Consider the following 17,838-nt stretch of genomic DNA (forward strand, 5'->3'; position numbering starts at 1 on the left):
CATATTTTCATGCAAATGAAAATAAGAGAATTCAAAATGTTCCTCAGTATTTTGTGTCACTTTTAGTAGTTACATTACCAAACTAAATTAATACTGTACTCTACCTAAAAACAAATAAACACAAACAATGAACCTGTAAGAAGGACAAATCCTAGTGTGAAACTATAAAACCGTCTCATTGTCTTGTTTACAATCACTCATGTCGCAGTAAATAAGTGTTCTTTTTACTGTTTAATCCAGCTAGTAGAATATATCAGTCCTCTGCAGTTCATTTATACATGTACAGGTACTACGTAGTCACAGATCTGTCACAATTTACCTCTCAATTTAATGTATTAATGTATGGGATAACTACAATATTAATGAACTTTATCGAAATAGAGAAAGTCAGGAGATCTCGAAAAGTCAGTCGGATTCATCTTCTGAGGACCATGAATGTCTCACCAACATTGTGTGCCAATCCATCCTGTAGACGTTGAGAACATTTTACTGAATAAATGAAAACTGTGATGTGCTAATGGTACTAGATATAAAAGTCATGAGGATTCACCCGCTGGGCAAAAATAGATATTATATGGAAAATATTTATTTATTCATGGACAAAGTGGAGGAGTGACCAACAGAATGGAATTGCCTCTCCAACTTTAACACCTCGAAAAACTGTGTACTTGACTTTTTAAGATGTAATAACGTGTGGGGCTGTAACTGTCAAGTGTTGTCAAGATGTTTGATGCCATCCTTTTCCACAGAGCTATCTAATCACAGTGTTGTGAATAATTGCACACACTCACAAAACACACACAAATTCACCTACAACCCAAAGCAAAAATCATTGGAGTACAACTTGTCTCTCCTAGTTCAAATCTGCGTCACAGTGGGTGTGTAAACATTACAGAGTTATAGCTCTGACCTTCTCATAGTGGCTAGACCTAATATTCAAGTCGCGAGAGCAGCACTGCTGTGCAGTGATGTTGTAGCACAGCAAGAAATGTCCCACAGTAAATTCAGCCCTTTCTGTGAGTCTACAAGCAATCATATCTCAAAGACGTGCACAGCAGACCCCAGACTCAGTCTCACTGTAAACAGTCTTCAAAATGCATGGTGGTGGGTGTGGATAAGGGGCACAGTTTGGAAAACCGTGTCTCCCTGAAGAATCCCAACACAGATAACAAAGACGTTTTTTGTTAAATCAGTAAAGACAAAGAAAAGCACCTTTCCTGGAAAATAAAACCAAAAATAAACAAACCGACCACACAGCTAAAGAACAAAAAGATAAGAGCTTTAAACCAAAGGCTGATGCAAAGTAAAATTATCCTTTAAAGACACACAATTATATTAGGACTTGTGATTATGGTTCCATAGAGGTATAGCTGAGATCTGCCAGTAATACTAGCTGTTCGGTACTCCATAATTTGCATTTAACATACTTCATGGTAAATAAGCGCTAGACCTTCAAGATGGATGAACCCTATGTAAAGCCTTAAACCTTAAGCTTGTGTCTCACTTCAAATCCCATCAGTATGGTAATGCTGCCTGATCAATAGCCATTCTTCAGAAATTACATGTGTTACTGCACATGGACCTCCATCCACTAATAGTGATGGTAATCAACCACACACATTCACATTGCATGAAAAATAACAACGCACAATAAGGTTGCTAAAGTGTATAGCCTTGTTTATGAAGCAATTAGGAGCAGAATCGAATTCTAATAAAATAGATCTTTGGATATTCTCTAGACATAAAAATGATATATAGTGATTGGAATAGCAATTAAAAATACTTAGAGAGAAGAGAAAGAGGAATTATATGACTACAAAAAACGATGGTTTTCTTCATGTGGTTATATGTATAAACCCAAACAGACTACAGAGGAGAACAAGACTGATGACAAGCAAGGAGAGTAAAAATGTGCTATGGCGTCCATGTGGTGAGCTTCATACAGGAGTGCAGGATCTCAAAGCCATGAAGTTCTCGAAGTTTGTTCTTATGTCTGGAATTGAAGAAAGCAGTTTATTAAAAGAAAACACAGTGGCAGTGTGTTCAGTGGGGTGGCATTCAATTGAAAATCCTCAACACAGTCACCGCAGAGCTTTGTAGCCTGAAGGTACAGTAAAAGAAAATCCTAAAAACAAAGAGACATGTTTGTTGCTGCCTTCTTCCATTATTCAGGACAGTACAACACAACAATTATACTCACAAAATCAGAATGGTGCTGCACTATGGAAGATGGCCTAGAGCAGTAAAACATCATTGAGTAGAAATAAATGAACACTTGAATTTTACACTGGAGTGCAAATAAAACCCTTTCCCAATAAAAACAATACAAATAAATATTGAACTTAAGGTCAGTGGAGCTATTATAAACGTGTAGGTAATGTAGACGTGTAACTTTTGTGTATATATGTAGTTGTATTTAGCATAAGATGTTTAGTAGCGCTGGCCCAAATACCAAAAGGCCAAAGGGTATACAGTGTATTCAGAAAGCATTCAAACCCGTTCACTTCTTTCACAATTTGTTGATGTATGTTTCAGCCTTTGTAAAAATCACTCAAATTTATATTTTTTGAGTATTCAGACAAGAGACATACAATGAGAGTATAACTCATTTGCTGTGGTCAGTTAGTAAAAAATTAAATGTCACACAGAACTATCGACTATGAGATAATGTTAAGGCTAATACTTTGCATTAGTGTAGTTAGTCCCACATTAGTTAGAAAATGTATATATATTTTTGTATGTATATTTATACTGATTTTGTAATGCAAATACAAATATATTCAATATTTGAATATAGTTCAGGCCAGCCTGGGACAGAAGTCTGACACTTGCCGAATGCGTGACAAACTCTTTTAACCAGAGCCATAACATTGCATTATCTCATTTCAGTGTCTGCCAGTGCTCCTTCAGGCTAGTTTCTAGAATGTAATCAGCAGCATGTGGTTTAGAGAAAGAGGTGAGAGGGCACCTGGGCTCGGATCGACACAGCTTCCCCAGAGCAATCGCTGCATTTTGCTGCACAGATGTCCTCTTCGCGTCTCCTGCTGCATGGCGCAGCAGGAGCAGCACAATATCAGTGCCGAGCAGGGTGCTGCCAATTCCCTCCAATTCAAGGCAGTGGGCCAAGCACAGGGCTGCATTTCCTGACACCATCTCATCACGGCTGGAAGCCAGCAAATGACACAAAATAGACAGTTCTGTGTAGAATGAAAAATAAATAGCGAATAAGCAAGGAATAGCAATTTTAAATGTATCAACATACACATATGCAATGCCATGAAAATCAACAGATATACTGCACACACATATGCAAATGAATGTACACACGCACACACACTTTGTTTGCATATTAGGTCAACCCTAAAATATTATTCAGAAACTAATGAGCGAGTTTGTAAAAGTAATGCTAACATGTCAATCATGTCTCACTTTTATCAGACTTCACCAGCTCCTCCCGTGCCAATTGACTGGCAGCAGTGCACACTGTCAGAGTCTTAATGGCATACTTGGTAGCAGTCTGCCCGGTTCCCTGGGTAGGCAGACACAGAAATAGCATTGATGATTGGGAAATAGAATCATTCCACAAGTCAAATACAAATAATTGTTGATGTATTAAAAAATACTTGGTAATGTGTACAGTTAGTTATGCACCTTCAATATCAAGCGCATGGTCCGGATCGCACCCCCCTCAACAACATGCTGAACGGCCTCAGGGGACTGAGGGAGGACAGTGCTCAGCACACCTGTGGCTCTCTGGAGGACAAGACGAATGTTGGCATTAGAAGTGGAGATAACAGAAGAAAGAGAAAAGTAGAAGAAGAAAGAAAGATGGGGAAAAGGAGCAGATAAATAGACAGGATAGCAAGAGAAAACTGAAGAGGGAGAATGAAAGTTAGCAGAAAGAAACCTAAAACATTTCTACTGGACACAAAGAGAATTTGATGGTGTTGAAATAGAGTAGGAAAAGAGAAACCTAAGACGTGAAATCAGTAGGTGTTATGGAGTGTGTTTACAGCAAAAAAGGACAGAAAGTCAATTGTATGAAGGTGAGTGAGTTGCACCTAGTGAACCTTTCAAGGACAAGATGATAAAAAGATAAGACGAGAAGAATAACTACAACAAATAATTAAAGGTCACACATGGGTGCTTGCTTTGTCTTGCAGGAGGGAACTGTTGAGTCACAACATCTATTTACTGTGCTGTGTGAATGCACTACATCCTTAATTTTACGTTATACTAATATGTTAGTATGCGATTTTGAAAAAAGCACTCAAGAAAGCTCATTTACAAAAGTTCAAACAAGACATCGCAGCAGCAGTAATTGGGGCTTTAGTGCTTTGGTTTAAACGTTATGATGCTTTAAAGATGTAAGAGAAATAAAGACAGGACAAGAAAAGACAAGAGCAGAGAAAAACATTGAATCTTGGTTCAAGGATGTCGGCAGGTGACAATGAAGAAAAGGTTCCTGCCATGCAGTGAGAGAGCACTAAAACAAAATAAGGAGACAGATGGGTGGAAGTGTGGGACTCTGAGGGCATTGCATAGGCAGTGTGAAACTGCTGTAACAGCCATTATCACAGACAACAGCACCTGGAGCTGGAGTTTTAATCAACTGTAATGACGCATAGGATCCTTGGAACATTGTGCATTGTTGTTACCACCTTGTGTGGTACATTGCCAGTGAGGCTACAAGCAACAGAAAAAGCCTGTTACTCAAGAAAAATGTCTTTTATTGTTGATGAGTTAACTGAAATGATGGTTGTATGCCTTATAGTTTGTATGGAAATGTAAAAACCAACAAGAGAAAAATGCCATCAATCATCATCAAGTACTTATAATTTTCAAACCTTTCTTGGTCCAACACACAGTATTAAAGCCACAAATGAAAACCAAATGGGAGTTATGATACAGAGAAGCAACAACATACAGTGTATATTATGTGTTGGTGTTTTAAACCCTCTGGAATACTGAAGTGTAGTAAATAGTTTCACTCACAGTTATCACTCCTCCATCACTATCCCTCAGAAGACCCAGGCAGCAGTTGCAGAGTGAAACAGCATGCTCCTACGTGGCGAAACCAATTCTTACATTTATTTCACCTCTGAATAGATGGCATCACACCATGGGTCACACACGTGCTCCCTCTTCTTCCCTTGTACCATAGCGTTTTATATGTTTTACAATACAGAATATTTTAAAGTCTCATGTAGTGAATGTTCTGTCAAAACATTTCATTATACCAAGGTGCCCACCAAACTGAATGACAATTCAGCTCAACCTTATCTAAGACACAGTATCAGTTGGTACATTTCCCACTATTAACTAAGACAGAAGTTTATTTTGACATTCATAACATACCCATGCCTAACTGAAAGTAATTATCATACATCACCTTACTTACCTGAATGATTGGGGATGTGATAGCTGAAAGGTTGATGATCAAACCAAGCATTGGGTAAATTAGCTCCTTGTATTCACAAGCACTGCACTGCCTCTACAATGATAGCAAACAGATTATACACTGAATAAAATGCATGCATTGAGTTTAAAAAACAGCTTAACATTTTTAGAATATTTATATCTATACTATAATTATGTCATTCAGACTAAACTTTTGTGTTGTATTTCTTTAGGTGCTGATATCTGAACTGAACTCAATGAACAAATGATTGTATTTTTCTATGCAAAGAGACCAGTCTGTAATGATACTGACAATGGCGACCACAAAAGTCTTCCAACATTCTGGATCATGAGCCAAACTGTGGCAGATGACGTCATCTCGAGCCAGACAGCCAATCGCCGATATCAGCGATGCAAGGACATGCCGATTGGTCTTGCTGATATTTCTCTGACAAAAGGAAGAAAACAGGTGTGCACATTTGCTCACGAACACACACATACACACACTTATAGATATTCAGTGTGTAGTGTATATTAATATGAAACTTTGTATCTACATATCTTACCAGTAATTTTGTAAATGGCACAATGACGGAGTTTGTCAACACGTCCCTTAACTGAATGCAAAATCTGTAAGAAAATAGGAAAATGTTTCTACTGTACATGTAATATAGACATACTATGTATATGGGTATGTATGTATAAACATACACAATGGTTCAGCTATTAAACAGAAGTCCAACGCAAAACATCATGCTCATTGTTGTGTTCCAATATTGATACTTGGGTGAGGAAGAAGTAAGTTTAAATAATTTACAGCCCAGCATGAATCAAGTAGGTGGAATTCCACCAGATGTTCCTGCAACAACTACTGCGGTATTGAGAAGAGTGAATACAACCAGTGCTGTAAAGCGTCATCAAACAGACTTTTCAAAGTAAAAAAACAAGTCATAGGCTCAAAGTTGTCGTGGAATACATTTCTTCGCAGCGGCTGAGTGACAGCAAGGTACAGCAGTGTGTATACTATAGTTCTGTGAGCTGTTAAACACACACCGTCCAAAACAATAACAGTGTGCAAACTGATTTCCCTCCGACTGTCTCTGGCAGCAGAGGAGCGGCTGTCGGTCGCCGATGCAGTCAGCTGTGTCATCACTAGTGATCGCTAAGAGTGGTGAGTGTGGGGTCAATGGCAGTATAAAACCCCTAATCAAAGGTGTTTTTTTAAGAAAGTGTGAGTCACCGTGACCAAGAGAGGTTCTTAAGCATGCAGCCATAACTGGACACACAAAATATTATAATGTTTGCTGCAGCAGAATGCGAGATTAGCCGTGAACAGACACAGAGGTGCACACTCACTCAGTCACAGACGCAGAGACTCTCACATTTACACACACGACCAAACACATAACCTCTCTCCAGGCTTACACCTGGCAGAGATAAATATGCTGTACATTACAATAGTGTTATATAAAACCAAATGTACACATGTATATACATACTGTAAATGGTTTGGAAGATTTGAAATCAATATGGGACTTGGAACAGTTGTGTATTATTTTATACTCCAATATTATCCTTAAGCTGAGGGTCAACACTGAAGAGAAAACTCCTGTAGGATATAACACGTTTTTGTTGAGTAATTCTCTTTGAGCTATAGACAGGGGAAACTGATCTCCCCATTCTACTGCTTGACACATCGACTTATTTCCCGCTGTGTTGGAGAGCCCGAGTTGTCCTTTCATGTCTTGTTTTCAGGAGGAGCCAGAGATATAAATAAAGAGGTTGAAAACTGCCTTTTACCTTCAAGTGACATTAACACTTGGAGAGCACATGTTGGATTATTAAAGATGCCACACTTTCCATTTCCCCTACCGACATGATGGCGATGGATTTTAAAGTACTTTAAATATATATGGAAGTGATGTATACGTTGATAATAGATTGCCTGCCATAGAGTATCTGAAAATATGTATTTCCTTGTTCAGAGATAAACATGTATCATTTCCGCGGGTGTGAGGAGAGTAAGGTGTGTGTTTGTGTCTCAGTAATACTTGTTTTCTGCTGCAAAGTTCTGCAGAATGTCCACTGCTGTGTTCTGCTGCTGCTGCTCTGGCTTTGAGATGCACGCCATGAGGTTCTTCACTAACCTTTGGATCCAGATTAAGAATAGAGAGCGATAAAGAAAAAGAGAGGAAAAAAAGAAGAGAGAGAGAGGGATACAAAGAAAAATATATCAGTACAATAATAAGGACAAAGACAAGCGATACAATTGTTAATTCTTCCAAATTTTCTGAAAATTCAATTAGCTGCAGCTCAGATATTAACAGACCTTCATATGATAAGAAAGCACTTAGGCTACCCAGTGTAATTATTAAAACTATGTACTAAAGTGTGTTTTTACTCGATGTGATCGCTCTCATCAGTTGCACCTAATGACAACAAAAAGGAATATCTTACATTGGCACATTCAGGTTGTCGATGGCCAAATGTCTTCCATGTGGCATCCGTGAGTACACACATAGTAATGCCAGGCATTCTTTGTGCACTGCTACATGCTCTGATGTTATCAAGTGAACAATGGACTGTCTGTTGAGTGGGAATGTCATCAACATTTTCTGGTTTTCATCTGGAAGCAAAATGAGAACATGGTATCTACTCAGAATGAGCTCACTGGACACAGTTCCCTGTTATGTTCCCAAACAACAACAGCCTGGTCTGTACACAATGACGTGAATATTAGGTTGCTATACTTGTGTTGGTACTGAAGAAATGCTTTTTTATATATGGAATTCACACGCACGCACACAAACTGTGTAACATGAGCATAAAAGTTGGCACTAGCGCTTGATGTGAGAAAGCCCACATAGCATGTGTGATTCAAAGTCAAATTAAGCTTTGACAAAAGAAGCGGTGCAGTAAGGCCACAATGCATAATAATAGAGGATTATAGTAGTATCCCAATGTTTTCTTTCTTTTCTCTTTTTCTTTGTAACTCAATGAGAGCAATTTGCTCCAAATTAACAGCATACCGTTTCCACAACAAATAACCCTCCATAATTTTAGAGCAGACGCACACAACTCCTGGCTGTCTGGATCCTTTGTTTCCTGCAACAGACAACTACAGAGAAAATAAAATGCAGTGATATTAGCATAGTTCTCTTCTAATTAACATAATACAAATCAAATTGAAATAATGCTGTCAAAGAATAAAAATGTTACATATATGCAAGTATGCCAATACAAATGTATCTCAACACAACACAGAGGGTGAAATGAAAATGAAAACTACAACAACAGAAGTGAAGCTTTAGCGTAAGTTCAATCGGAAGACCACACTCTTGCAAGCCCGCGATTTATTCCTCACATGTCTGCCAATCCCTTCTCACACATGCTCACTCATTATTTACTTGCGTTCATTGTTTGAGGCTGTCAATCATGACACCAGCTGTTTAGATCAGCTGTTCTCCTCCATCCAATAAGCACAACAAAACAATGACATTGTTAGCCAATCATCTTGCTGCTGTCTCTTTTAAATAAGACTGTCTCTCTACCTTCAGTTCATTCATGCTGCTGTTAGGCACCCCTCCACCTCCCCATCTCCGCCCAGTCTCCACGGATCCATCAGCTTCATCCACTCATCATTCCATCAGCTCATCAGCCACCACCAGGTCTGGACTCCACGGGGGGATCTATCTCATTGCTGATCGGGGCAGTCGGCCCTCAATTACAAATCTCCCTGCAGAGTCCAAGCGCCAAAGACTCTGAGACTTTATCATTACATATCATCTGTTAACAATAAACAATTATCCTTTCTTCATCTGACTGGTCTCTCCTGAATGAACTATATATGTGACACAAGTCCAATATCTACTTTATGGTAACATATTTGTTAATTATACCAGACACAGGTAGCAATTAAACGCAATCCACAAGACCAAGATGCCCTTTAATTTTATTATGGCTATTAAGCAATCTTAGTGCACTAGCAAGGCTCTGTTTTTATATACCAAAGGGCACTCGACTATCGAAAGTTAACGAATGAAGACAATGTCTTTCAGTGAGCTATATAAAGAGTCCAATGTGCATGAAAGGGTTTTGTGAGCATATCATGAGTATGTATTGCATGATTTGTTATTCTAATATCTATAACATGTTAATTATGTTTTGGTTTTCAGAGTGTTGTTAGGCGGAGAGCAATGCTCTCTTTTTCGGGAACACCCTGATCACATTCACACCAACTACACATTCACGCCTGGTAACTGTTCACTAACCACACGCTGCAGCTCCAATGGAGCAGCTGGGGTTGAAGTCCTTACTCAAGGGCACCTCAGGGGTGGGAATGATGAATAATGGTCATTTCCTCACCCAGATTTATCCTAATGGTCCAGGGAATTGAACTAATGGCCATCCAGCTTCTCTAACCTATAGGCCACCACTGCCCACACGGTGCACCTTGAATTTAAACTTTTCATCGTTTTGGACCCTTTGCTATATTTTTCTTTAGCTCTTAATACAAATGTTGGCTTTTCTAATTTGTAGAAGGCAACAATGCAATAGACTTCTTTGGCTCACCATTTTTGCATTTGGCTCACAGCAGTATCCTTATTGGCTATTTTCATGAGGTTCAGACTGAACTTTTGTTGCACTCTGTGTTTTAAATTGAATAATGACCGTGCTAACAATGGACAACATGGAACGTGTTAGTTAGACAAGAGAATGTAATGATAACCTTACTGATCTGACATGAGAGAGTCAAACCTCTTTCAGGGACATAACACAGGAACCTTTCTCATCTCAGCACTTTCCTCTTTAGGCTATCGCACAAACAACCAGAGAGAGAGAGAGAGAGAGAGAGAGAGAGAGAGAGACGGACGGACGGAGAATGATCTCTCTAGTTTAGGCCATCATTGTGTTTGTCTTCCCCTTTCTTTGGGTCCATCTGTCAAAGCTCCACTGAGGGCTGACAGCTGCCTCTCCCGCTGGTCTCCTTACCTTCTCACCGTGTCATTGCTGCTGATGACACTAAAGCCATTGTTCAGTCGGAAAAGGGTCTGGGCTGTACCTGTTAAAAGAGAACAGTCAAGAAGGCAGAAAACTGCATATCATTTTTGTTTAGCTTGCATTGTTCACAGTCAAGGGCACGAGATTAAAGAATATATCAAATATGTTGAGAAAGGAAGGAACATTGAAGAATGGTGTACTTTCCACCTATAATGAGGTGGGTATAAAGGAAGTAGAGCAGGGCACTGAGGGAACACTTTTAGGAGACAGACAGTAATGTCAGCCCTTTTGAGATCCTTTCAGATGTGAGTTATGTAAATGTTGCCCTTTTCCATTGAATGGCACTGTGGGACAGGCATTATATCATTTAACTCTAAATGAAGAAAAAAGAGTGATTGGATAAGGAATGTTTACCATTCTTTAGTGGACAGCCAGTGCAAAGAATATGGATTATTACAAGTAGTAATACAAGTTAAAACACAATCACAGAGTTAGCAATGAATTAACAACAAAGTGGGTTGTAGGTATGGTTTACTGAGCTTCAAGCTTCCCTCGATCAATCCTATTAGTCTTGACTGTGTTCAAAGTACCTGAACGTATACAAGGACTGTATAAGAGCAGCAATGCGGTGCAGCATGTCAGAACTCTTTTTCTACAGCTTCTGAGCTGAAATATAACAAAATTAATTGGGCCATTGACCTTGACGTACTAGCTCAAGAGTAATATCAAGAGTTTCAAAGTAATTTCTTGGGTCAAAAACATTTCCAAAAATATCAGCAGCTGACGGAGGAGGGGTAAACAACCTGGTGGAGAGCAGCTGCAGCCCGTCTACAATTGCCCCTTTTCATACAGAAGAAGACTTGATAAACAAATATTGAGCAACATCTTGTGCACCACAAACACAAGATCACAATTCTGTCAGGGCACATTCCTGCTTATCCTGTTTGGTTTCATTCATCTGAATGCTCACTGTACTCATTCTAAGCTAAAGCTCGACATGATTTCCTTAATCATGTTGCAGTATGGGATTTCCTATATCTTGTTTTTTGTGCTACTTTGATGAACAGTTGTGGTGTGGACTAATACTCTTTTTCAACTAAGTTTAATACAGTATTTATTATTTATCAGGGAGGTTGCTAGAAAATGAAATATACAATATATAAGCTTTGATAACCCCTAGCATACTCCAGGGCCACTGTTCATCTATAGGCCCTCAGGCTAGCCTGTCATAAATCTACAAAGCCAACAGGCACTAGCTACACACTCTAAATTTGACAGGATTGAGTGCAGGTAATGCCACTGAAGTTCTGGAATGGACACCTGCTATCACAAGTGGTTCATTAAATTGCACCTAAGACAGCCCCAGAAGGCTGAATAGTGTTAGCTGTCACCCCATAAAAATCCCCCTCTTTATCTGCTCAAAAACACAAAATATAACAAACAATGCCTCCACAGCCCATCACGAAAACCTATTACAATGGCTTAAAGTTAATTATTCATAACAACATCACTTAACTGATGGAACAGCTAATGCTGCTGGCTCGAAACAGCCCACTCAGCAGTTCAGCAAGCAAATTACATCATCATGTACAGTATATGCCGTATAATTCTGCTAATGGTGATGATCAGTGACAGATCACGAATCAAATCACACCAACATTGGGGATTTCTCTCCTCTCCAGGTATTGACAAATAGACAACTTGTTTTTTGAGCTGATTATGGTATACAATCATTACTAATTTTGTTCAGTACAGCTATTTCTATGCAGCTGTTAGTGTCACATTGTCTATGTATACCTATCATCTGCACAGTTGCCAACCACACCAGGCAGCACTGAGTTGTTGCTCTTTTATTGTGGCTTTATATTCTATATTGAAAATTTGCTCACTGAGACAAGCAAATGGAGCATGAAGATTAATCAGTGACGGACAGCTTTAGGTCTCCCCTCTCTTCCACTGTCTTAAAACTAGACATGAAACAATCAATTTTGCAGCCCTGCTTGACCTGATATAATGCCCTAAAATGCTCGCTGTGAGTTCTTAAAGGAATACCGTACCCCCAAAATTACTATTTGTATAGTCATCATTACTTATCCTGTGGTACTACCTTTGTTGATTGAAAAAACGAAGAAAGGTCCTGATGAATTCAAGTAAATGGGGTAAACAGCAAAACTATATCAAACTCTCAAACAACTCGAGCAGTATACTCTCCACTAAACCTAACTATTTAAAACAGTTTAAGTTTGTGCAGGTAATTTACTCATCTGGATACGCATGGGAAGTGTGCCTGCCTATTTTTGTTTGGGAAGTAGTGAAAACTTTTTCTACAGGAATTCAAGATAACATGGGGTGAGTTATTGATATACAAATAGTAATTTTGGGGGTGAAGTATTCCTTTTTAGTACTGTCTGCATAACCTTCCGTAACATTTAAAGGCTAAATATTGTTCTGACCATTCTAGCCACTAAACTGAAAAAGTCCATTAAGCAGATCAGTGAAGCAGGTTAAAGTTAAAGATATTAAAGGAGAAAGAAAATTGTGCAACATTTCTCCCCAAAGAACACTCACAATCAGTAACTGCTTGTGCCAGGATCTCCAATCCTCCAGAGTAGTACAAAGGAATCTGGCCAGGCCTTGAAAACTTCTCCAGCAGCTGGGGCACTCTTGGTCCATTCCCCTCTCCCTTGTCAAACTCTTGTCTTGCATTCATCTCCTGATTCTCTCTTCCCTCTTCTAAATTAACCTGGTCCAGGTATTCTGCATGGAGAAAGCAAAGGCGATAAAATAAAGAAAGGATGCCAACTGCAATATGACAGAAGGTTTTTCCTTCGCAGTAACTGAAGTGTTCCTGTCACAGAAAAGAGAAGGCTGAAAGTGTCCTAATAGTGAAACAGCCATCCTGAGATGACCACCTTACTCGCCAGTTGCCATAAACATGCAGCACCTGAGTACCTTTAGGCATGCAGGTATTTTGCCCTATTACAAAAGTAATACAGGTGCATGATTGTCACAAAGTAAAAAAAAGGTAATGTTATGACCAAACATTTAGCCCAATATGTAGAGTGAATCATTTTCAAAAAATGTCTTTACCTTTCACCATCTTCTCCATTAGAGGGTCAATTTCCACAATCTTTTGAAAGCAGTTTCTGGACTGAAAAAGGGAAGAATTTAGTTAATCACTGGTTATATGATGTGCTTCACTTCTAAACCCGTGGAAATGGAAATTATTCTGGTCACTCCAAAAGACTTTACATCAGGTGTATTACACAAATATTTTCACCAGATAGAAATATTAAATGCAACCTTATGCTCCTGTGAATGGGTTGAAATACCAATACAAAAAAGGTGTTCCAGAAGATGTATGTGAGACTAGGACAGCTTGTATGCTTAATACCTATTGCAGGCATACAACTTTGATTATATTGCAATATTTTAAATATAGCAAGAAGAGATGCTGTCTGTACACAAGAGTGACGTGTAAAAAACAGGATTTATAAGATGTAATGACAGTATTCATTCTTACCTCCTTATATTTCTTTAACGCTCGATTTGCTTTCCCCATGTGTAGGTAAGCCTTTATGCACCTCTCATTACACTGAGAGAGAGAAAATAATCAACACTAGCAGAGTAATAAATGAATGTTCAATCTGAACTTCAAAGGCACCCTCCACTCCAGAAATATGTTTAAGTGATATGATTACAGAAAAACAACAGTTGCTTTGTAGACATACTTACATCCACAACTTGAGTAAGATGTTATTATTGTAAACTTGCATTTAGCTTGAGTGATGTAAATAAAACTCCAACAATCTACCAAATGTGAAGGAATTACTTAAAATTACTATTATAAAGACAATGTTCTCTCCAGAGAACATGTCTACACTGCAGATGACCTGTGTCCTGCATCCATCACCGTTTCAGTGCAGTGTAGGGCAGAGCATAGCCCACTGTTTACCCACTCAACCCATTGGCCTACTAAATATACCTCCTAGGAACTCCCAAGATTCACAAAGAACAGTGCCTCTTGTGAAATTATGACGAATGAGGCACCAGTTGACTGACCTTAGTTCCCAGCTAGGCCTTACCTTCAGGGCCAATTCACAGTCACTGATGGCCTCCTTGTATCTCCCCAGCTTGATGTAGGCCTAAGTAGATTTAGACATTAGACAGGCAATAACTGGGCATCAAAAACAGAAATAAAATAAAACTAGCCTTTCTTTTAATGTGATTAGTAGTGAGCATTGTTTGTTTATTAATATATCATAACGCGTACTTTCAAAATGCTTGGTCTTTGAATAATCATATTCAAATTTAAATAGCTGCCTTGAAACATTTGTCAAACCAAAGGTTTCTGCATTAAGTCACAGTTATAGGCACACAAAAGCAGATCTGTTTTGATTCCTTTTTTCTTTTGTCATGTTTGCTTTTAATCTGGGATGAATTTTGATTTTCTGTTAAAACATTTGAAAGATTAAGAACATAGTTGAAGATATTCACTTGTGCTCGGTTGGTGTACAATGGCTGCATGTCCCTCAGTTCTGCCAAGCCATCACTGTAATACTTCATTGCAGTTTCATAGTCTTTTTGGGCATACGCTTCATTTCCCTTGTCTTTGAATTCTGCAGTGACACAAACGGTACAAAATCTAAACGGATACATTGGTAGTCAAACAGAGCAAGTGCAGCAAATGATGAACCACCAACAGCATTTTTAAGGAACAGAGAATAACAAACCGGTTGCCTTTTTTGCTTTTTCATTCCTCCTTACTCTCCTGTCTTCAGCATCTCTCTCCATAATCTTCATGAAAGTCTCTGGTAAAAAAAACAACAAGAGATTTGTACACAAGAGACATATTGTGAAAAATGGTAATACAAGCTTTTAAGATCACTACAGTGACTTCTCATTTATTTAGTGTGCTAAATGCTCTTTAGGGCTATGGTGGCTAAACAGTCAGTACTACAAGTATCCTATCAAATAAGCATTGTAAGAGGCCTCCAGACAAACAAACCAACAAAAACACATCACTCACGTCCAATCATTAATTTCCTCTAAACCATAGCACTCCTTGCTATGACACACTGACAGTTTGGGGGAGTGAAACGTCTGACAACTCAATTGACAAAGATATCACAAAAGGTGGGGGCATCTGAACTGGTCTTAACAGGCGAGTGGCAGATAGCACAAAACAGTCACCCTTGAAAATAAAATTCCAGAGGGCCAGTGTCAGTGTTGCTGATGGCACACCTTGCCTCTACCTACTACAGCATATGGCGGGTCACAAACCTGCTAAACAGAGACAGTAGAATACCTACTTACTATATAATGACAACTAAAAGCAGAACAATTAGAAAAAAAACAGATAGAGGTTATATTTATTGCTGTAATTTGTTTGGCTCAGAAAAACATTTATTTATATATGCACAATGAGGACATGTATGTCTGCTTAAATAAGGTTTCAATTCAGTGCAAGGGACAACCAAATAACCTGCTCACCTGGACTGTCATTCTGCAGATCCTGTAAAACAGGAAAATAAGAATTAAAGAGAATGTTAACAGAAAACGACCAAACTACCTAGTCTCTACTACATTGCCTTGTGCCTTCTTACAAGACCAGAAATGACAAGGTTGCTGGTTGTGCACTGTGTGTTTGTGTGTTGTTTTGGGGGGACAGAAGATGACAACAGAGAGCGTGAGACAGACAGAAGTATAGACGGAGTGAGAAGGAGTGAGAAAGACGGAGAGCGAGGGAAGGAGTCCAACTGTACGTGACTTTGTGTGCATGTCTTTACCAAGGAAGGCTGAAGTGGGTCCGTGTTGATTGTAGTCTTGTTGACTTTTGTCCTACAGGGTTCATCCAAGGCAGCGATATAGCAATCGGCTGTCTTTATTGCTTTTTGCTGGACTTCGACATCAGAAGACTTTAGATCCTTCACTAACTCACCTGAAAGTAATGAATAATATGTTTTACTTTTTACAGGCTTAACTCACATATTCACACATAGTAATCACTTGTGTTGTGAAATGTCCAATTTAAATACTTTGATTATTAACATTGTTTATTTTGACCTGATTGAAGTTTCATACAATTTCCTATATTGTAACATTGCAACTCTGAATGGTTACAGAAAACATTACGGCGCTGACGTCATTAAGATATCTGTTATCGACAGCGTTCACTGGAAAGTGGTAACGTTAACGTTAATATTAACGTCAACATGTGGCCTAATAAAACAATAGACTGTCTGAACCACATCAGTCATTTCAGTGAGTTAACTGTTTCTAAATTAGCTAACGTTATACTGCATTATCTAACTCAATTATAAAGCTATCTGGCGTTAACTTCGTTTGTATAGCCTTACAGTTCGACGCTAGCTAACTAGCTAACTGTTAAGCTAGTTTTACGTGAATTTCTCCCCTTGATTCTGGCACAAAGTTTAACCGTTATATTACTCACTTATGTTGTCAACATTCTTCAAAAAACTCTCCATGTCTTCAAGTTTGTCCATCATGCTTGGCCCTTTCAAGTCAGATTTTATTATTTAGCGTTAATAAGATAATACGCTCTATTTAAAGCTACATTTACTTAAATAAATTTGGTCAGAAGTCTGAGCGTTGAGTTGTCATAGTGACGTGATGCATTCACGGCCGCTCGTAAATTTGTCTGCTAAATTTGAAAATGCACACTGTCGTTATGCAAACGTATACCGGCGTAGTGGATACTAAGGAAAGAAAAGCTGAAAGTAGTTTTTTGACTAACCCAGGTTGTCTACAAACGAACTAAATTAAACCTAATGTCGTTGTCGCTCATCAAAATGTGTCACTTACACATTATGTGTCACATAGTCTTAAGAATTAAAGCAGAAACCATCTGATCTTTATGGAAGCACATGAAGACAACACTTCTCATCCTGAATTTGGGTGATGACATTCCCTCAATCGAAATAAATTATATATTTTTGAAATAAATATAAATAGTTTTATGGCTGCAATTAGTCTTATATATTTTGTTCATGAGACTGAAAATGTCCCAGGGGCCTCCTCACCCTGCATAGATATTATGTGCTTCTATACTGTGCTGTGAGTCCAGTAGCCTACCGAGTGTTTCTCCTAAACACTTCAATGAACCGGCTTTTAAAGTGACCATCTTGCTATAAGCCTTCCAACACTCGAACTGTCGCCAGTAATAGATCTACACTGCCTCCTTGTGGTTAAAGCTAAATGGTCAATTAAAATGTAATGTTGCCAAAACTTTAAGAGCAAGAGATGACCTATCTACATACAAATATAAAAAATACACAGTGAGTAAATATATAATTGAATCCGCTAATTTGGGCCATTTCAACCACATCAAAAAAATATTGATACAAGCACAATGAGAAAATTAATATTATTTTTAAAAAACGGTATATTTAATAATCAGTTGTAAATTATTCGAAA

The 17,838-nt window shown here is 38.5% G+C and overlaps 1 protein-coding gene across 1 annotated transcript; it reads right to left on the reverse strand.

Moving 5' to 3' along the window:
* Positions 1 to 1,914: 1,914 nt before the first annotated feature.
* ttc12 (tetratricopeptide repeat domain 12) lies at positions 1,915 to 16,910 on the reverse strand. Its single transcript, XM_034548956.1, has 21 exons — positions 16,856 to 16,910; positions 16,191 to 16,342; positions 15,895 to 15,916; positions 15,135 to 15,212; positions 14,899 to 15,020; positions 14,487 to 14,546; positions 13,925 to 13,996; positions 13,492 to 13,552; positions 12,970 to 13,158; positions 10,393 to 10,462; positions 8,430 to 8,518; positions 7,858 to 8,026; positions 7,452 to 7,547; positions 5,967 to 6,030; positions 5,714 to 5,848; positions 5,402 to 5,494; positions 4,996 to 5,064; positions 3,652 to 3,753; positions 3,430 to 3,529; positions 2,969 to 3,197; positions 1,915 to 1,993 (listed from the first exon to the last, which is right to left on the reverse strand). The coding sequence occupies exons 1-21, from the start codon at positions 16,908 to 16,910 to the stop codon at positions 1,915 to 1,917; spliced, it is 2,106 nt and encodes a 701-aa protein (XP_034404847.1).
* Between the last annotated feature and the right edge of the window lie 928 nt (positions 16,911 to 17,838).

The sequence above is a fragment of the Cyclopterus lumpus genome, chromosome 13 (genome assembly GCF_009769545.1).
Source record: "Cyclopterus lumpus isolate fCycLum1 chromosome 13, fCycLum1.pri, whole genome shotgun sequence".
NCBI lineage: Eukaryota > Metazoa > Chordata > Actinopteri > Perciformes > Cyclopteridae > Cyclopterus > Cyclopterus lumpus.

Coding starts and splice junctions, on each gene's coding strand:
- ttc12 (XM_034548956.1), bottom strand. CDS start 16,910: ATGATGGACAAACTTGAAGACATGGAGAGTTTTTTGAAGAATGTTGAC. Junction 6,031..7,451: donor AACTTTGCAGCAGAAAACAA/GTATTACTGAGA, acceptor ATTTTCTTACAG/ATTTTGCATTCAGTTAAGGG. Junction 3,754..4,995: donor GTGATGGAGGAGTGATAACT/GTGAGTGAAACT, acceptor CTTGTCCTCCAG/AGAGCCACAGGTGTGCTGAG.